The sequence below is a fragment of the Triplophysa dalaica genome, chromosome 6 (assembly GCF_015846415.1).
Source record: "Triplophysa dalaica isolate WHDGS20190420 chromosome 6, ASM1584641v1, whole genome shotgun sequence".
NCBI classification, from domain to species: domain Eukaryota; kingdom Metazoa; phylum Chordata; class Actinopteri; order Cypriniformes; family Nemacheilidae; genus Triplophysa; species Triplophysa dalaica.
Genome location: NC_079547.1, coordinates 18,341,824 through 18,364,771, shown reverse-complemented (window position 1 = coordinate 18,364,771; position 22,948 = coordinate 18,341,824). Strand labels below are relative to the sequence as shown.

The 22,948-nt window shown below is 36.5% G+C and overlaps 1 protein-coding gene across 1 annotated transcript in view; it reads right to left on the bottom strand.

Moving 5' to 3' along the window:
* pde4ba (phosphodiesterase 4B, cAMP-specific a) overlaps positions 1-22,948 on the bottom strand; it is a 136,479-nt gene that overhangs the window by 99,609 nt on the left and 13,922 nt on the right. Inside the window, exon 2 of the mRNA XM_056749795.1 lies at positions 11,180-11,275. Coding sequence (XP_056605773.1) covers positions 11,180-11,221 — 42 coding nt within the window. The 5' untranslated portion in view covers positions 11,222-11,275. The remainder of the gene's footprint in view (positions 1-11,179; positions 11,276-22,948) is intronic.

Below are 22,948 nucleotides of genomic sequence, written 5' to 3'. Positions count from 1 at the left end.
TACCTATAAGCAGACTAAGGTTTGGTTGGTTATCTTAGACCATTTAGCTGGAAAATATTATAATCATTTTGCTACCGAAAAGCATCTTATTTCATCAAAGACTTTTGAAACGTATTTGTAATATGACAAAATATTTTTTTGACATCTTTTAAGCATTTCTAATGAGAGATGATTTTTTTCACAATTAGCCGAACAGCATTACCATGACTTTTTTCTCCACTTATGTAGTCACATGTCACAGATCAGGTGATGTATGCACGTGTTACTTCTGCATTTCATGGGAAGAACCCGGTTTTCGGTTGGGGGGACTTAAAGCAGAGCAAAATGGGAAACTGAGAAAATACCTCACACCACAGTGGTATATAGAAGTGCTGTTCTGCTAATTTGAAATGATACTTTCATAAGTTTAGATTGCATTATAACATTCAAATATGGTAGAACGCTACTTCTGTAAACCACTGCGGTGAGCAGGACTGAAAAACCTCTACTAAATGTCACTATTTTCTCAGTTTCCCCTTTCTCTCTGCTTTAATTTCCCCCAGCCGGAAACTGTCCAGGGTTCTTCCCGTGAAACCCGAGGTCCAGCGTGCATAAGGCCCATTGGCTCAAAAATGTAGTGTATGAGTCCAAATGCAGAACTGTCCAATCTCACACATGTGGTGTGAGACACATTCCACGCAAAAAATACAAAGCTGTTTAAAGACAGCTCTGCTCATTTTATAGAGCTCTTTGAAATTCAGAAGAGAGAGGTGTATCATCCTATACACCACCAGAGGGTGCCAATGCCTTTCCATCAATTAAACTCAGCATACTTCAGTGTATAGTACGTGATTCCAGTATTAAAAGAGCTATGCTGCAACAATAATTAAAAACTAAAGTCCCATGGTTCCTTCTACAGACTTAAAAAAAACGTACACATTAAAATGTAACAAAAAAATGAATTTTCTGTCAATCTGCCTTTGAGGGGTTGTGCAACGGTGTTTCATGCAATATGACTTCTTTACAATGTTAAACGTGCTGGCTTCTCATGCTTGACATGTTCAACTTAAAAAAAAAACTAGTTGGACGCATGATGTAGTATTTCTGTGCTCGATACACTCCCTTTGGGAAAGTCTTTTCAAACATGAAATTCGGTTCTTAGTCCCTTATTGGATCATTCTCCTGGAAATGCATGCCCACGCGTCAACCACAAAGAGCAAAGAAAGAGCACGCCCACGTGTCAATCAGGGAGACTGGGAGGAAGAGCAAGCCCATCAATGTGCTCCTCCGTTCGCGAAGTTCAGCTGTGTTTGTTTGTTCACTGCATTTCGGTGATGAATGTTATGTAAACTGTGGATATAACACTGGATTTGGAGATCGTTTGAAACGATAAATGGCGTGGTCCCAGCGCTAAAAGATTCCGGACATGAAGCGCACACAGCAAGTGAAACTGAGTCAGATCTCACCAATTTGTACCAGACAAAACTCACAGGCAACTGACATCACCAATACAGCTGAGAGGAGTACATTTCTGCATCATCTGTAAGCGACCACAACAACATTTAAGAAACTAAACAAAGCTCAAAGTTCTTAAAACACTTGGAGGACAGGATCTGGTAAAAAGCTCTTTGAACAGTTAAGCAGCCTTTTCAATGCACACAACAAACGAATGCAGATGTCATTCATTTCCAATGGAGAATTCCCGTCTGGAGTGTCCTTTGCTGGTTTCACTTTCCTGCCTCTAACCCAAACGTTCCTGTCTGTTCTCCACTGTCCTATCAAATAAAGGTAAAAAAGCCCCTAAAGTATAACAAATAAAAAGTAAGTTCGGTCAACAACAACCCTCACAACATTCTAAAAACGACTTGAAACTCATCTCTTCTATGTATACTTGACAGACAAATAAAAAAAAACTAACCCTCTTGATCTGGCTTTTGTTGTAACTTTGTGACTAGTATCTTTGTATTATTACTCCTGTATGACTTATCGCTTATTGCTCCCTGAACTCTAAATGACTAAATGTAAAACACATCTGCACAGTCCTTTATAAACCACTTAAACAGGATTACTTTGTTCCTAATGTTCCTTCAATCTTCAACAGCGAACGTCGCGAAAGAAAGGCAAAAATGTTAAAATGTACTTGGCATTAATCTTTAAATGCTGGGAACAATTTGCTATCCTTCGCAATACTTAAAGTAAAAGATTGGGTGGATGAGTCATGCTGAAAGTCTGAGAATTCATTTACAATATTTGAACAAAAACTCTGGCAGGAACAGTGAATTTTTAGAAAAAAGTTCACGTGTCTGAACGCATATATTAGGGATAATTATAAAGGTTTGGTCAGTTCTGTAGTCCTGAAGGAATTGCTCTCTCAGAAATGAATGGAAGACTTTCTACTGTGGAAATCATGAGTGAAAGTCTTTAAGTGTTCTAGTTAAGTTTAAAGAGTTTACACAACAATGAAAATAATTGGAATATTTTCAAACACATGTCATTCAAACCACCTGTATGATTTTCTTTCTTCTGCAGAACACAATAGAAGATATTTTGAAGAATGTTGGTAACCAAACAACATTGGACCCGATGACTTCCATTTTATGGGCGCAAAACTGCTGAAACATTCCAAATATTTTCTTTTATGTTCCACAGAAGTCACATACTCTACTGGTTTTGAACAACCTGAGGAATTAACAGAAAAAAATGACCAAACTTCTATTTTTGGGTGAACTATAACATTTATATATACTCTATTTTAATACTTTTGCCTCTTTCACTTCATAAAAAAGAGGTACCAAAACTGTTATCAGCCTTTCATGTTCAACAGACATTAGGACATAACATGAGTTCAGATTCAGAATAACATGAAAATTAATAAATGATGTCAGAATAAAAATGTATTTGAACACGTTGTTCCTCACAAATCATCTTTCCTACTGGAGGTGACTAGCAGAATAATTGATGCTACAATAGATCACCTGAAAAAATCACTTTTTTAGTCCAGACAAGAGACAATGCTAGTATGTCATCTCTGAGTTCATCCTGTCTGGCATCAGACCGATCCAAACATTAGCTCAGAATAAAGGTATCATTTTCAACGGTCTCCTCCTTGGTAGTTATCCAGCTCGCCGACCCAGCCCTGTCTGTTCGTGACTGAGGAATCAAGCAGACAAGGAATGACCGAGGTGACCTCCTGAGATTCCTCATTCTCTGGTACACTCTGCGGTCAGCTTGTTGCCAGTGACTTCAGTCACCCGAGACCGCATTCTTTTTTAATTCATTAGACTAATGCAGCATCGCTCTGAGCCATAAAACAGTCTTGTGCTCGGCAGACAACCTTTTCTCCTTCAAACTAAAATTGCCAAAGCACATCCACTCAAAAACCTTGGACCATATGGTTGATTGACTGTTTGTCACAAACGGCAAATCTGCTGGCACATTTTAATAAAGAGAGATTTGACTCGAGCCACATTGCATAATCCTTCACTATGTAAAACATGCAGTAGTATATAGGCTATACATGTGTATATATTGGTTAGCTGGTGTATTCTAGTGGACAGGTATTGATGTAAACTGCAAACACAAATCATATTGAATACAATGGACAAGGAGAATTTCAAATTAGGTAAAAGAAACACAAATCTGAGATGTATTTGTTGGTTAAAGGGGTTTGATTTTTGGGGGGTAATTTTATTATTATATATTTATTATTATTTATTTACTAATTAATTTATTGTTAATATTCTTTATTAAATCCCAGGGAACACATATATAAATAAGACAATTATAAAATATATAGAGTACCTTCAACTTAAAAGGGATTTGAATGAAACAATGAAACAACAATGAAATTCTTATTTCATTCAATGTCTGAACATTGAAATAGGGACCAATGATCTATGACTAACATTTATATTTATACCATTTCAGGACTTCAGACATACCTTAACAACTAATTACAGATTATCCTGAAACATATAATGAGGAGAGTTGTTTAAAGGGGGGATCCAACGGTGTTTCATGCATTCTGACTTCTTTACAATGTTAACGTGCTGTCTTCTCATGCTTAACATGGTTAACTTGTCAAAAAACTAGTTGGACATATGACGTAGTATTTCTGTGCTCGATACACTCCCCCAGGGTTCGTATAGGTTTCGGTAAGTATTTTTCGAACATGAAAGTCAGTTTCGTAACAACTTTCCCCTGTCCCTTAATGGGCAATTCTCCAGGAAAAGCACACCCACGCCAAGGCGAAGAAATAGCCTGCCCACGTGTCAACCAACGATAGGAACATCTGCAGCTGCAGCTCGTTACTCTTGCGATAGTGAGAGAAGTTAAGGTGTGTTAGTTTGTTCATGGCATTTTAGTGATGGATGTTATATAAACGGTGGATATAACGCTATATTTGGAGCTGGACATGAACCACACGCGGTAAGTCAAACTAGTCCTATGTCTGTGTTATGTTGGCAATGGGTGTGCACTTGCTTTAGTTCCCCCCCCGTATGCTTTGTCTGTCTTCGGAAATAATCATACAGCTGTATCTCTCTTTTATAAATGTTATAAACCTAAATACTTTTTGGATATTTGAAGGGTGCGATACTATTCTGTAATTACTCAAGATTAACATAAAATAAACTGTTTTATAACTGAGTTAGGGGGCACGGTGGCTTAGTGGTTAGCACATTCGCCTCACACCTCCAGGGTTGGGGGTTCGATTCCCGCTTCCGACTTGTGTGTGTGGAGTTTGCATGTTCTCCCCGTGCCTCGGGGGTTTCCTCCGGGTACTCCGGTTTCCTCGCCTGGTCCAAAGACATGCATGGTAGGTTGATTGGCATCTCTGGAAAAATTGTCCGTAGGGTGTGAGGGTGTGAGTGTGTGCGTGAGTGAATGAGTGAGTGTGTGTGCCCTGCGATGGGTTGGCACTCCATCCAGGGTGTATCCTGCCTTGATGCCCGATGACTCCTGAGATAGGCGCAGGCTCCCCGTGACCCGAGGTAGTTCAGATAAGCGGTAGAAAATGGATGGATGGATGGATGGATAACTGAGTTATGGCCACTTTAACAAAATGTACCAAACATGGGTTGTGCCATTATCCCAAAGCAGATAAAGAGAATCATTAAAGGTTATGAGAGAGAGAGAGAGAGAGAGAGGGAGAGAAAAGAGAGAGAAACAACTGCTGTGCTTGACATCATGTCACAATAGTCAGTTGCTGGATCAGATGAGCTCAGACACATGATTTCACAAAAAGAATACATGCATTTTATCACACATCCTGCTGCTTACATGAAGGTTTGTCAAGCATCAGCATGTGGCATTTAACGTCCGCAGGCAGGGAGCCACAGGAAACAAGAGAGCAGAGAGCAAGGCTAAGCACAATGGTTGAGTAGATCTGGAGCACTCTGAGTGGATCTGTGCCATCTCATAAGAACCCAACCAATAGTAGAGAAGAAACTGCCAGAAACTCTGGAGATTAATACACACACACGCGCACACACACACAATGTTCCAAAGACCAGCCTACACAGACAGCTTCTATCCCAGAGGCAGTGATTGCCTAGCTAGCAGGATATGTAAAACTTGAGGTTCTGAAAGTACTTGGAAGGATCTATCTTTGTTAAACATGCCGAATAAAACAGAAGCTAAAGAAGATATTCGTTTGTTTAGTGATGATGTAAGGAATATTGTTTCCGGGCCTTAGCATCTATTCATTTCATTTACATCTTAAACAGCTGTAAATGAGCACAGATTACATCGCATATTTAAGCGGAGCATCACAGTATACACTACAGTCTAAAGGCTACAGAATCTACAATATAAATATTTGTCTAAATTATGAAAAACGAATCACTGACTGGCCATGTGAATCCGTGTATCATTCGTTCTTTTCATATTCAATTGAGATTCCAAAATCTGAAAATTAAAAAACGGTTTGTTATTTCGTTATTCGTTTATAAATGTGATACCAAAAAACAAATAACGGGTCATTTTTCGTACTTTTGATTTAATGCTCAGATCAAAAATGGGAAATGAAACAAAGGGGACACGACAGATTTTGATTTTGAGATTGAATTTGTTCGATTTGGGTAAGCCGGAAGTTATCTTCGTGTGTGTATGTGTTGCAGTTAAAAGAAGCCTGAAAACCCTCAATCTTGCAGTGATTGACTAAGTAATTTTTTTTGTAATTTCGTATCGACACCCTGGCCGCACTGGAATCATATGCTGATTTAATTAAAGACTTATTTGAAACTGTCAGGACACATAAAGAGATGTCAACTACGCTGCAGAAGATGGGTATCCAGCGAAGTTCTGAAATGAGACGAGGCTGAATCCAGCTTCTTATTCGCAGTTTCTTATTCACGCTTAGCTTCTTAGGGACCATCTCGCGTTTCTCTTCTTTTACGTTTTTAAAATAAAAACTTTTTTGTGTGTGTGTTTCTGTGTGCGCGCGCGTGTGTGTGTGTCTGTTGGCGTGTGTCTGTGCCTGCCTGCGTGCGTGTGTGAGAGAGAGTGCACAGAGGATGGGCTGCTGCTCGCTGTCTAAGTCATGACCTGCTGAATGCCCCTTGAGATGACCGTGAACTTCACGTGGAACCTCCATCACCCACTCCCCTTAACATTCTCTATATTACTTTGATCGAACAGTTTTTTTAGGCAGCCTATGTCCACCATGAATATTAATCGAATCCAAAAGTACCTACATGTTTGAAAGTGCAATATTCTGGTGCAGAACATGCAGTACGGTTTATGCATGAGTAATTTACGTGTATATTTGTAAAAAAAACATAGTATACACCGTTTTGTTATACTTTGCATATATATAATTAACTGTTTTTATTCTATATATTTATTTTTTCTATTTCCTTTGTTTGTCTATACTGTATTTTTTCATTCTGAGCTCCTGAAACCACAACACGTTGCTTGTCTTTGTGTGCACAATTTGAAAATAAAGCTTATTCTAATTTTTTACTGATCCATTGTTCTTATACAATTTATTATACTCTTGTTGGTCTTAGCCAGTGCATTATACACACATTATATTACTGCTATGTAGTTACATGTATATATATTTAAGTAAACTTTGACACAGAACTGTGTTTTTGTACAAGTATGTCTTTGATGGTGCGTTAAAAGTTCCACAGCTAGGTTACACCTTGTCTTGATGTCTACCGTCATGCAAGAAAACAGTTTTACTGTAGCATTTTTGGGTTATTGGACAATTTGGGGTGCCATATCTCGAGTTCTTTGAGGGTGCGTTAGACGTTCTACATTGGAGTTATACCCAGTATTCATGACTAACATCTAGCCAAAAAGCAGATATTTTTATTGTAGCATTTTGTAGCAGAACTTCGCTGGATACCCATCTTCTGCAGCGTAGTTGACATCTCTTTATGTGTCTTGACAGTTTCAAATAAGTCTTTAATTAAATCAGCATATGATTCCAGTACGGCCATGGTGTCGATACGAAATTACAAAAACAATTACTTAGTCAATCACTGCAAGATTGAGGATTTTCAGGCTTCTTTTAACTTTTTGCAAATGCGGCAAACTTCCAAGTGCAACACATACACACGAAGATAACTTCCGGTTTACCCAAATCGAACAAATTAAATCTCAAAATCAAAATCTGTCGTGTCCCCTTTATTTCATTTCCTATTTTTGATCTGAGCATTAAATCAAAAGTACGAAAAATGACCCGTTATTTGTTTTTTGGTATCACATTTATAAACGAATAACGAAATAACAAACCGTTTTTTAATTTTCCGATTTTGGAATCTCAATTGAATATGAAAAGAACGAATGATACACGGATTCATGTGGGATTTCATTACAAAGATAAAAGTTAGGATCATGGTTTTCCGATAGTTTTACAGCTCGTCATATGAGCATTTTTTGTTCTTGGCCTATAGCATCTTATTGAGCGTTTGGACCCGGAAACAGTATATTACCTTCTATATTATGATGGTGCGTGACGTCAGACTAAACAACGGAATTAGGACCGTTGTAAGGTAAACCCCAATTTAAAAACAATTTTTTGGAAACCTCCAGTGATCAATCTGGGACTATATACAGCCCTATAAAATCTGTTTATTTTTATAGTTTCCGTTTTTTTATCATTTTAGTTTGGGTTTAGCTAGATTCTGTGTTTTCTGTTGTTAAACATATAATAGTAATTGCTGTATAGGGGTGTAACAATATACCATAGTACAGTAAATCACAATACAAAAAAATTAAGATGTGCAGAGTATAGCTGTTAAGATTAAGAAATTATTGTTTCAAATTTTATGTTAAAATTGTATTTTGTTAATTTTTTTGTGACCGATCTCTTCATTTTTTGGTTTACATTAAAATTGCTTAATTAAAACTTGAATATTTTAAATTCTTCAACAAAATTACAATTTTGACTAAAAAATTTTAATGTTTTGAACTCGGTGAGTTTCATTTTTTTACTAATATCGTGATGCAATCATAATCATGAACTCAGTATTGTGTATTGTATTGAATCGTGAGCTGAGCGTAGCGTTACACCCCTAGTAATATATTTTCCAGGGCTGTCAAATGATTAATCGTGATTAATCACATCCAAAATAAAAGTTTATGTTTACATATATGTTTATGTGCTGTGCATATTAATTTTGTATTTATAAAAACATAGACACAAATGTATATATTTAAGAAAAATATAAAAACAATAATATATTATTTAAATAATGTGTCAATATAAATAAATACATGTAAATACAAATATTTCCTGAATATGTATACATGCATGTATATGTGTTTATAAATACAAAATTAATATGCACAGTACATAGACACATAAACACAAACTTTTATTCTGGATGCCATTAATCGCAATTAATCGTTTGACAGCCCTTATATTTGCCCACATAAAAATACTTTAGTATACTAAAGTATTTACTCACAAACAATAGGGAAATTACAAGATACTACTGTGTTTTTGAACCATACAGGAAAAAATCTACAATACTAGGACATAAAGTAACAATGCAAATATAGAATAAATATAGGGTACCGCCTTAGAAATTGCCTACATTTTGGAATAGCTTTGACGTTGGGAGCAAGCATTCGATGCACACTGCATGCTGCATACTATATCTAACCATATTATGCACACACACTCAACAACACCACGACAAAATTAAAAACATTGAATCTCACTGGACCCGTGGTTTATTTTCAAATTTAATTTGCGCGGTGCTTGTGGTTACAAAATTAATCCATTGCGTTTCATGTCTTCATCATGTCAGCCATTGGCAGGACCTTCTATCAATTTTTGAATGGCTCTATGAGCTCTGTGTAATGAGTCTAAGGCCATGGGATTTTTTAGTAATGTGTTTGCTAAAAAAGCCTGGTGCTCTGGAATCAGTTTTACGCGTTTAAAAAGATTAAACTTTATGTTAAGAAGCATGAGAACAGAGAATGCAGTGTAAAGAAAACGGTGTTAATGGCATATGGATAATTGATTTTTAGTTACACATGTGCAAGTGCAGTTTTTATTGATTGTAAAATGTTTATACCAATGTTAAAACTAAACACACTCCCGCTTGAAGCACATTCATATTTAGTAAAACTACAAAACTTTAAAAGTATGTGAAAAATCACAACAACTGCATATATATTTATATTTACATTTACATTTACAAATATATATAATGTACTACAGGTATGTTCTCTCTCAAAGACCAAAAGGAGCGAGAGAGGAATATCATCAGTAATCTAACAGTAAGGCAGAGGATGAAATTACAAGACAAAATGGCACATCGCTAACAAGGCTACACAACCACAAAGACCAAAGGTGCACAAACACTACGAGACAAAAAAGGAAACGTGGCCGGGCATAAAACAAGAGAAAGCCACAGACGATAATAAAGATGCAACCAAGGACTAAAGAATCAGAAAGAGAGAGAGAAATGATGGAATGTAATATATCCTCACAGTTCATCATTTTTAAAGACTCAAGTCTTTCTATTGACGGTTTGATCTCTGGCTTGCCTTTTGTCTAGAGATAATCAAACACTTTTTCAGCTCTTCTATGTTTCTTTTAACTTTTATCAGTCTCTCTTCATTACAGTTTAAAAAGTTGACTAGTTGCCTAACAACCAAACAAGTTGAATGCAGTTGTCAACATTTTTCAATGGAAGATGCTTTCAAGGGATACTTTACTAGCAAATAAAAATGTTCAGATGTTAGGATGCCTTGAGGGTGAGTAAAACATGGGGACATTTTGATTTGGGAGGAAAGTATCCCTTGAAGGCAACTTAGAAAGTTGCAGAATTTCTGTAGATGATGTCGTATATTCATGAGGTCATCGTGTCAAATTTGAATTCTTTTACTTTTCTTGTACTCTCTGAAGTGTCACATACTGTATTTTAATACAGCTAAATGCCCAGCATCGCTGTTCTCATTTATTTATGTTCTTTTTATAAAATACTGACAAAACATGACCTTTTAATACTACATGTTAACAATCAGTTACTTTCACATCACTGCAAAACTCCTGCTTTATAACCCCAACTTCACCTGACACAAATCACCACAGGCTTATGTGATTTTGGCTGCAGTATATTACTTCCTTACTTAATCCGTCCAACAGCCTCTTTTTTATTTTTTCATGTTTAAATCCTATTGAAAACATTCAAGGGATATTTCACCCAAAAAGGAAAATCCTGTCATCAAACTCACCCTCAAGTTGTTCCAAACTTGACTAAATGTCTTTGTTCTGCCAAGCACAAGGAAAGACATTTTGAAGAATGTGGGCAAATAAACCTTTCTGGGGCACTGTTGACTTCCATACAAGTAAAGAAAAATCCGCTACGGTAGTCATTAGTGCCCCAAAACTGTTTAGTTTCCCACATTCTTCAAAAAATCTTCTTTTGTGTTCAACAGAACCTATAATTTAATACAGTGTTGAGGATGAAAAATTGATGACTATCCCTTTAAATGATCCCTGGCTGCAACCAAGGTTTTTAAGCATCTTGCAACAGAGTGTGCTTTATTTAGCTGGCATGTCACTTTAGAGATACTTGAGTTCCTATTAAAATGTGTTATAAAATCGCACAGTATACATTCTGGGTCAGACATACCGCAAACATGCCATTGCTAGTATAATCCATTAAGTAGATTACTCTCAGGAAACCCGGAAAATTTTTTTTGGAAATCAGGCTTTTGTAAAAGTTCTCACCTCATTGGGTGACACAGTTAGAACGCTCCGGCTCTTCCTCATCTTCGGCAAAGTCTTCCTCCACCCGTCCCGCACAGGCCGGCTCCACTGACACTACTGCAAAAAAATACCACAAACCCACACCGTCAAACCTCAACTTTCACAGAAAAGAGCAAAAATAACATTTGACCTTCCCTACTCGTGAGAAATGCCTCAGGGTAATGATAAAACGGAGAGCCATTATTTTGTGGCGTAACAGATTGACAGCAAGAGAAGAACAACTTGTCTTCAAACTTTCAAAAACCCTGTGCATGAATATCATTTATGGAGTTGCAGTGCTTTGCTTTGTATGCTAACGTTAGCAAACAAAACAATCAAAAAATGAATGTTGTCTGAACACTCACCCCATATGACACTGGCAGGCAAATCTGTGACTCTTGAACAAGCAACGGAATATTGTGAAGCACTCAGAATATCACAACAAAAGAATTAACATCGACAAGCGGGAAAATGTTTCATTGACAATGTGCAGTTGCTGTATATTGGAGCTGCTCAAGCGTACAAATACAAGAGCTCTTCATTACCATTCAACAAAAGGCAGAATAAAACTACCAGATCAAACAAGTCGTGTTTTCTGTCAGCCTGACATCATATCTACCTGATGAAATATTAAAAAGGAATGTTTGTAAGCTTACTATACAATCTCCCAAACAAATGAATAAATGAACAGTGAACATATAATGTTTTTTTGCTCCCCCTTGGTTAAATAGACGATATAACCAAACAATCTGCTTCTTTATGTGTGTATGGACAAAGTTTCCTCTTTGTCTCTTTATATGGCTGTTACAGGCTCCTGTCAAACCATCAACCAGTTCTGTGACGGACACTCTAGCTTTGAGGAAACAAGGGAGCTCGCAGCCGTCATTCAACTGAAGGCCAGAGAGCCGTGACTCCATAACCATTGATTTGACCGTCCCGCTCTTAAACTGTCTGTTCCACACAGCCCAACTATACTGACGTTAACCAGAGAAGGATTTAAACTGCATGTGAAGTTTATATTAATATATATTTTATCACTGTCAGTGAGCAATCGAGCGTGTTTGGTAACAGGAGTGTATAGAAGTTTGTATGGTGGTCATTAATCAGTGACACTTTAGACACTGTCAACAAAGGGATTTTATTCGCAAATATTTCATTTATTACCTTTCTCTAAATGCAGAAATGCTTATAATAAAAAAGGCAAAAAGCTAATAATTCATTAATGTCAACAACATGTTGTATATATAATACAACTTGTACAAGTAGTAAACATCTTACAATTTTAAAATGGTTAAAAATCTAAATATTAACAATCTATCTTCATCTGGCTATGCACATTTTGACTTTGGCATCAGAGTTATTACAGTTTTGTTTGTTTTCATGATAACTTTATTTTAACTTAGCAATGTGCATTTTCATTTTTATTGTTTATTTGTTTCTTTCAAATGAAATTTTTGTTTAGTTTTCATTTTGGTTGAACTAAAGACTGTAGAACCTCAATTTACTGAGCCGTTTATTACTGAGGTAACAACTCTAATTTCGTTAAGCTTAAAATTTCTAATAATATTTAGACTGATATTTTATTTTATTTTAATAAAAAAAGTTTAAATAATCTTAGTAAAGTAATAATAATCTTGATTTGGACATTGAAACTTGTGTGCAAATGACCTAAGGTCAAGTCAAGCTGCTTCATGATCATGTATTGACATTGGGCCTCATTCATGAAACATTCGTAAATATAGAGTAAATTCGAGCGAAAAAATTGATCTTCCCGAAAACTTTCCTCCGGACTCACAAATACTTGTAAACGTCAGATTTGATAGTATGATATATATGTGTATGTTAATAAATTCCATTCACTTGTAAACATGCACGCTCATTCAAAATTAGCATAATGTTATAGCTACGCAAACTACGTATCTAGGAATGCCGGAATCCTCTGGACGCCATTCTCTGGTTTGGCTACATTATATTGTATTAATGCATAAGACACTAATAGACTACATGCTTACCAACAAATTAACCAATTAATCTGTGTCAACCAAAGCGTTTTTAGCCAGCTAAAATAATAATACCTGGTGCTCTGCAGAAAACGACCGCCTATAGCACCACCCTTAGAACACTTTGTAGGCACTGTGCGTTATTCCAGACCGTTATTCCGTTATTATTGCTGTTATTTAGTAGATCTGCAACAGTGAGCCTACTTGTTACTTGTATCTTATTTTGAAAAATATTACTTAATATGACAAAACACTGATCTCTATTAATTTTTTACCAAAACATATTTTTTTACCAAATTTGATCTTTATTGTAAATATTCATTATATCCATTCATTACATGGATCGAGGAGTCTATTCTCATTAGAGATTCCCATGAATAGTTTATAATATTTAAAGCGTCCTCTGGGCGATAGCACAAATCTGGTCCCACTGCTGTCGTTTTGCTATTCTTCTGTGAAAAACTCAGACATCCAGAAAATAATGACTCAACGCAGACTGATATCTGAAATAATGACAAGTAGACAGAGTGTTTAAGTGGTTAAACCCAATTACAAAAGACGAGAGAAACAACGTTTTCTACATTATGTTTATGCATTTGGTAGGTGCTTTTATCCACAACGCATTCAAGGTATACATTTCATTCTGTGGTGGGCTTCCTGGGAATCAAACCCATGGGACTTAAACTCATGGGACTCACACTCATATGGGTTGCTAGAGCCGCGATCTACCTGCTAAGCTACAGAAACATGGTAACAGAACAACATTCATCACACAAAATCTTATTTATTTACCCTGGGCATAAACAAAAGGCTTTTTAATCATCAATATTTATTATAAGCTGAAAAAGAAAGACACATCGATTTCAGTGGATAAAAAGTCTTTAGTGTTTAATCCGTCCAAATGATCTCAAAGACTCAATGGAACGTCACTGTCACTGAGCTGCTCTCATCTCCAATGAGGCCATTTAGATCTCCTTTATAACCTGTTTGTACAGCGGGGGATTTCTTCTCCACTACAGCAATGACCCAGAGTGTAAGAGGGGAAATGGTTTCTGTGTAACAGGGATTACCAGCATTGCTGTTGAGCTTTAAAACTTGCGATGCGGGCAGGGAACTGTGGGCCTGAAATGGTATTCATGAGCAGAAGAAATATAAATAAGTGTTGAGATGAGAACAGATGGGCATCATCCAAACATCTGTAGACAATACTATTAAACAGTGAAATAAGTTTCAGAAAATGGATAAGAAAGATCAATCTGATGCATAAGAAAGATAACAAGAAGTGCTTTAAAAGCTTTGAGACTTCACATTGCTTTTCAAACCAAATATTGACATCTGATCGTATGCAGAAAACATAAGGGAAAAACTTGATTATTTCATCTTCCGGTTGATATTTGCATGAAATTCTCGAAATCTCCCACTTATGAAGGGAATTAAGCATGCCTTTCTTCTTTACAGGAGCGGAAGGAAAAGGGAAACTATGATAATTAAAAATGACAAGATAGACAATAGTTTGAAAAGCAGGTGTGGAGATCGGAAAGCTGTAACGAATGTTTAGTCACACCTTAGTGTGCTATATAGGGCAAAAGCACCGAGAAACCCACAAACATTATTGCGTCTTCACAATAAGCTCACCCGCCAAAAACACAACCTTTGAACTCTCATATATAGACGGTTTCATCTTAACGACATAAACAAATGTTATGAAAACACAAACGTGTTGCCAATGCATGTATAAGACTCGTAAAATAAAAATAAAGTAGTTTCGGAACAAAGGATGAATTCTATCTAAAAGCGAATGCTCTCCCAGACCTGCCTGAAAACACCTCGTGTAACCACACCCCAACAAATCTACGTCAGTTCATGGTATAATTTGACTAAGGCTACCAAAATGTATACGCAAGTAAGGTGGGAGGACCTGCTTTGGAAACCTGATGTTCCAAATACGGTAAGAGCCGTTACATTTCCGTCACACGCTTGCAATATTCGACCAATCACTACACACTGGTTGACCGGCCAATCATAGCACACCTTGCTTTTCAGAGCGATGAGCTTTGTAAAAAATCTGGGCGCACGGGTCCGAAGAAACAGCCTATATAAGCATGTAAACATCGGTTAATGGGAATCTCCTCTGCAGACCTTCATGTGAGGGCCAGATGTTGAAAGAACATATTCTCCTAACAAGTCGTAATGCTCCTCCATTAGAAGCTCATCTGAACCGCTAGATAGTAAAATAGAAAGGTATAACAAGGCCATTGGGAAATCCCACAGGTTTAGCAACATATCATTAGGTTTCATTACAGACGAGTGCCAGGACCATGTGGATCATTAAACTTGTGAATATATATAGTTGCAAACTTTGGTTTAGTTGTGTGTTGTAGATTTAGTGAAGTTCATACAGCCAGACACCATCTGAAGATTACTGGTTCATCAGATTGTTTACAACGGCATTACATTTCTCTATCCAAGCTGCAGTCTCATTTAATGCAGGTCACAGAACCTCTCGATGAGAAATGCTCATGAGGTGGAAGGTGATGTTTTGCTTTCTGTTTTGCTCAGCTCTTAACATGAAGGTGATGGTCATGGATTAGTTTTTGCTTTACCTGAGCCCTAATAACAGCACTCAAGGTTAGGATGGCAGAAACAAACCACCACAAATTATCTTTGTTCCGAATGCTTTCACATAACACAGCTGGAATTACATATACAACCGCAAGAGAGTTTTATCCTCTGAACAAAACATGGCATTAGCAAAGACAAGAAAAAATCAATAAGAGGCAATGATTTAAAAGGCAAAACTTTATTCTGTCTCAACTGTCAAACAAATGCAATGCCTGGATAGAGAAGGAGGTGCAGACATCTATAACAGAGTGTCGGTAACAACCACAAAACAGCACTGGAACTAGTTAAACACACAAACAAAGGTAACGTCGCTCACGAGAAACCAAGGTTTGTTAAAGCAGTCCCTGAGCAAAACGTACAGCTTATAAAATTTTCAAGGTGTCATCATTCGATCCATTAAAACATTAATGAGAAGAGTTATTGCACCCAGCGGGTCTTGTGACGGAAGAGGTGCTTCGTTTTAAGTTATCCCCACAGTGCCGACACTAGTTCCTGAACGTCAGAAGAACGCAGGAATGAAGGTGCCATGGAAATTTCCTGTTTGTTGAAGCTGATCTGTTGCGTGCAATAGACTCCCAACTGACATTATCTTGCCACCAGAATCCGGTCACACTGGCATTCTGCTGTCAGATGGGAGATGGGTGAATAACAACACCCCTTCCCTTCTGTCATTTCTCAAAACTGCAGTTCAGGGTACCGTAGTTCACTACAGCTATCTGGGGATCAGACACAAAGTACAGCAGAAATTATATTTTAGTGCTGTCAATTTGATTATATATAATCTCTATAAATTTGTATATGCAAGTGAAACGGTTTTGGAAATTAGAAAAAATGCACGGGGGCTTTATTTTGCCCTTTCCTTTTTGATTGGTTTGTTGTAAGGTGGGCCTGGAGGGGAGGGCTAAAAATGCCCGTCCCAATTTGACAGTCAGTATAGTCCTTCCTCTTTTTTGTTGCTTACATCATGTGGTGAAGGGATTTGATTAAAGATTACAAGTGCAAATAAATATTAAAAAAAGAATGGTGTGTGCGGATAAATCATTTATAATATTCACTGCAACACTGTGATTTCGTGGTGACTTTAAATAAATGTAAATATAAATCCCCATATTTATATTAAACTTATATAATATTTATATACTAATTATTACATTATATAGACATATTAATAATACAATTATTTAAATATATATTTATGTGTTTGTGCTAAAACGGCAATTAATTCAATGTTTGATCTAATATTCTTTGGGCTTAGTCAAGACTTATTATTTTAAGATAGCATAAATATATTAAAAAAATAATAATTAAGGGTTATTTTCAAATCCAGTCAACATTCATGATTGGCGAATGTTGGCTGAACTAATTAAGACAAATCTAGTCCATATGGACTACAGAACTATACTGTATATTTCATGCGTTGCACAGAAAAATGCCCATAATACTGTTATTTGGTCATGAAATTTAGTTTTACTTTTAAGAGTTGTTCAGGCAAGGATGTATCTGTTTTAAATTCAAATATGTGGTCGGTTCAGTGCGCATGTACCCTGTCCAACAAAGCCTCACCTCTGACAAGTGCTTCTGAAATTTATCGCTGGGTCTGATGTCTCTTTTGCATTAGTAGCGTAGCCACGAGCCCCTCATTTACATGTACGGCGCCCTCAGATTTTTGATTGCTTAAAATAAAAAAATAAGGAATTGTTGATTTGTTAATCTGGTTGATCAACCATTAGTGCTCCCCGCTGTTTTCAAAGTTATTGATTTAATTATGTCACGTGTTGTGTGTAGCATCTTGACTTTTGCGCCAAGAGTTTTATTTCTACACTGTGATGGCGGTTGCGAACAATATATAAATCTTTTTTTATAAATTACGAAAGATGAGAACGGTGAAATGAGCTGTAAAATACAGGTGTATCATTTTAGTACCTATAAATATCTACATAATGGCCCCCTCATTTACCGACAGGCCCCTGTGCAGTTCATTCAACAAAGATGACAATTTATTTGAGAACTTGGGTGAATTATTCATTCATGTTTTCCTCTGTTATACAATGTTATTTCCAGGTCTATGCAGAATTGAAAAGAATCACTGGGGGAATCTGCACTCAACTTTCCACAAAGCCTTGAAAATCAATGCCAAAGATCAGGGCCCGTATTTATCAAGCTTCTCAAAGTGCCATTTTAGTCTTAAGTGGTGAGAATGATTGAAATTGACTCATACTTCCAAACTTAAATATAAAAGCATGTTATCAAATTTCTTAAAGTTAAGAATCACTTTAACTCTCCCAATTATTTAAAGAGAAAGTACCATTAGATTTTTAAGGTCCTAGATTGGTTAATGGAGTGTCCAACCACAAGTTTATTTACATAGAAGGTTTAAAAACACTATAATGTTTCTTATAATAGGCAGTTATTCTTGCATTACTTCTTGACTGACTCTCAAATGATTCGTTCTGCGTTTCATCTGTCTAATCCCCTCCTATTCGCTAGGCTATTGTCATGTGATTGGTCAGATGGGTGCGACACACGCGTTCAGCATGTGTTGCAAATGGAACGCTTACCATCATTAATGGATTACGGTTTACAGGTGGTTGGATATTATACACCGCGTATAGATAGAGATGGTGGGGATTTTACCTTACCAGTTTGAGCCCGAGTCTGACGAAGAAACATCCTAAGACGATAGGTTCTTCCTTTGTTAGTTTAAATGAGACGGACTTAGTTTCACAATGTAGAACAAAGGTTCTAGACATGATGCACACGCATTATGAACGAGCGACAGTGTTTGGGGAGGAGAGTGAAGTTTTCGCGGCAGTCTAAGCAAAACGTAGGCAGGGACTATTTCTAATGACGTAGATACCCGTCGGTTAGAGACTCGGACTAGGTCACGTCTTGTTTGCGTGTTTCAGAGTCGACTTCCTTTTTTATCCAATAACTTTATTATTCATTCACCTTTGGACTTATAACTTGGCAGACTGCTTACTTTCAAACACGGCAACATAACGCATGAAATGTCACTTTCATGATCTAATTTAACTTACTCTTTAAGACAGCTTGAGAGGTCTCTCAAGTGCTTAGGAGTTGCCATTAAGGGCTTGTGACGGCACTGAGGAGACATGTGGTGGACAGAGGGGTTGGCAAATGGAATCGAATCATTTCTACATTATACACACATAAATTTGGTACTCCCCTGAATAGGCGTAATTGTGCGTGGCACTTTTTAAAAGTATGAATTTGTTTAAGGTGTTTATTAATGAAACCACAACTACACTTTATTTTTCATAATCATATTTATACGTTTAACAAACTTCTTTGCGGGCAAGATAAAAGGCACGCAGTACGTCCATTCTGCATTCGAATTATGCTCTATGGATTACCAGTACTGTTGTGTCAGATTGATCCTTAATCGATTTTCAGCTAAGAATCCTATCTAGAAGTTTTTGAGCTAAATTAGGAGCTTTCTTAGAGGATTCTAGGAAGCTTAAGAAAACAGGCTCATGTCTTTTGAAGACAGCGATTGGTTGGTTGGCCAAGAAGGAAAAAAGAGTGTTTTGAAGTATAGGGTCATTAGTTTGAAGTTGCACTGAAATTCTTCTGTTTTACCATACTCAAGCACACACACTTATATTATTTATTTTTTATTTACCATGCTGTTAATGTCAACGTATTTGATAGAAAATGAACAGTGACACAATAAGTTTCTGTAAGTGTTGTTATTGTTTGCGTGATCCCCATAAAAGGTTGTGACAGTACCGAATCATCTCTGCTGCATAGCTGCATTTCTCCAGTTGATGAATATGTTAATGTAGTGATTTCTTCTATTTCTGGCGCTATGGCAGCGCTGTCTTGGAGATGTTAGCGTGTCTCTAATATTAACTCACTGTCATTCAATTCGATGTAATTTTACAACGCGTCTACAATTTGCATTGCATCAAATCAGCTATAAAAGAAAACCAAGATAAACCACTGTTGAACACACACACAAAAACAATAAATAAAAAATCAGATAAACCCAAAAATTTGTCATGCATTGCAATACATTTCTTCTCACTTTTCATGTTTCGTCCCTTTTCTCTGCTGCTAAAGTCTCTTAAAAGTCATCCTCGGTACTCCTAAAATTTGGGAATATAAGAGCTCTTTTAAGGGTTAAGATGCTTTATGAATTTCTTTTTCTTTATTAGGATCTTTTCTGTAATTTTAAGGGGAAATGCCCACTTTTCTAAGAATTTACTTTGAATATTGTTACTATAGGAGCAAATCATGGCACTAAGATTTTCATGAATACGGGCCCAGATTAGGATGTATCAATCCAGAAGAGGTGATAGTCAAGATGAGTCAAATGCTATTCTAACAACCCTAACATAGATGAGGCAGAATGCACAGTGTTCTCAAATAAATTCATTTGTATATTTTAGATGTTTTCTTTATTGCAGACCACAGATATAGCCATGCATCGATGGAATGTCTGTCAACAGGAGCACTTACTTAATCATGTATATTCAGTCTATATGAGAAGTGATTATTAAGAACTAAAGGGGTCACGAACATGTGTTTTTCTGTGTCTTTGGTGTGTTATAAGTTGCTCATGCTCAGTCATATAAAATTGCAAAAATTAAAGTGTCTGAACCAAAGATGCATTCTATCTAAAAGCGAATGCTCATCCAGACCTGCCTGAAACGCCTCGTGTAACCACACCCCCAACGATTACCACCCAAATGTATACGCATGTCAGTGCTGTCAGTACAATTGCTTTGGAACCTGATGTTCAGAATATGGTAAGAGGTGTTACATTTCCGTCACACGCTTGCAGTATTCGACCAATCACTACGCACTGGTTAACTTGCCAATCATAACACACTTCCAGAGCGATGAGCTTTGTCAAAAATTAATTTAAGCCGTGTCATATGACTCTTGTCTTGTTTTATTTGTGTGGATTACTTTTTGTTAACAACCCAAATGTGCAAATATTTATAACTTCAGAGGTTTTTCTAGTTAAAATTCCCAAATAATCAAAATTAGTAACAGATAAAACGTGTGGTAAACATTTAAATTTTAATTGACAGAATCTTTGCTGTATGTTTTCAAATATTAAAATATAAATATAAAATTTTGGGTTTGGGTCAACTTTAAAATAACAATTCAAGTAACATTTCGGGGACAGAAATTGAGTTAACGTAAAATTTCTTTGGAACTAGTTACTAAATAATAATTAGTTGAAACAACTTGAATTTTTTGCATTAATATATACAAAAACATGTCACATACATTTATTTTGAAATCAATTCATCAAGATTAATTAATTTGAAAGGATTATTCCATTCCATTTTCTACCGCTTATCCGAACTACCTCGGGTCACGGGGAGCCTGCGCCTATCTCAGGAGTCATCGGGCATCAAGGCAGGATACACCCTGGATGGAGTGCCAACCCATCACAGGGCACACACACTCACACTCAAGTGCTAACCACTAAGCCACCGTGCCCCCCTCTTGAAAGGACTAGTTAGTTAAAATTATGCTAAAATGTTTATTTTTTTAATATATATGCTGCTACAGAAAAGTTAAATCAAAATTCCACGTTTTTTTTTTGTTGTTGCTTTGAATAAAAACTACATGACGTTCTATTATTTAAATGTACTGCACATTAAAAGCATATTTCATTTTTCAATACTATATAAAAACAGCTCGAATAGGGTTGAGAATCATTTTCTAAATGTTCCTATTTGCCAGTGCTTTGTATTAATGGAAAGATGCCATTTTGTAAGTTTTCACATGATGAGGCAAGATTTTGACAAGGAAAAGTGAATTGTTTCGAATAAATGAACTGACCATAAAAAAGCCAAGTTTACGAGTTATAGGGCTACTATATTTGATTAACTGACTTATATTTATACGACTTATAATAAAAAACAAATTGTACGACTTCATCAATAAAAATACCTTTTCAATCTTTATGAAGAACTCCTCATAACAAAAATACACAAACCACAAAATAATAAGTCTGATGGCCGGCTTGCTTGCATCCTAAAACTATAAAGTTGTGCAAATAAATAAAGAAAAAAAACATTTATTTTCGTTCCAACCAGATCATCCCCATGATCATCACTTATGAAGATCAACACACGTGTGGTTGAATTCATTCAAGTTTCATAAGCCCTCTTCACTTTAAATTGGCGTGCGTATCGAATTTTCCTCAATAGGTGCAGGTGTGCCTTTTCTCCATCTTTGGATGACTACTGTGATAAGGCAGGTTATAATGTTTCACAGAGAACTGCTCTAGGAAGCCTGTCACCGATATCATTATTCTGGACTCTTACCTACTACGTTGGCATATAATAGTTTAAAAACTAATGGTTAAACTAATCTATAATTAGGTTAATTACCGATACTGTTGAAGGACTCATAAATGTTTTATTTTGTGAGCTTCTGGGCTGCGGAGCTGTTGACGGAAGAAGGGTTTGGGGCATTTTAACACTTTACTGAATTAGTTTCTCAGGTAATGAAACCCTGCTTGAGTAAAAGCGTGAGACTCAGAACTGTGACATACGACTAAATAACACTTCTCGCATATGCAATCAAATTATGCCCTTATATTTTCTCAGAACCAATGCCACTGAATATAAAAAATGAATTTCCCATGTTATCTATGTCTCTACTTTCTCGCTTTGAAATGAAGAAATTCTGACTAAGAATCATATCTATTAATTGGAGCCTGTCCTTCATGAATAGAAAAGTACAAGATATAGAAAACACCCTTTGAATGGACTACATTTCATCAACGTTTCTCTTCAGGCAACTCTGTTTTAAGCGTAAACGCAGGATGTTCTTTTCTGAATGTTGAATTAAACATGAATCAGATCACAAAAGGTCAATCAGTGATGTACCGTCACACAGTCAGCGTTATATCTGCTTTCCTGTAGCACAACTGCCGGGGCATGTACGTGCAGGTGAATCGTACAGTTATTTATACAAGTATCTGGAATCAGCAACAGCATACTGTATTATAAATATTGCAAACACTATCATAAATGCTGAAAAACAACTATCTAACATATTCTAAACGTAACTAAACATATTCACAATGTAATGGCAGACATTTCTGCTAAGCAATATGACATATCTTGTGTGAATGGAT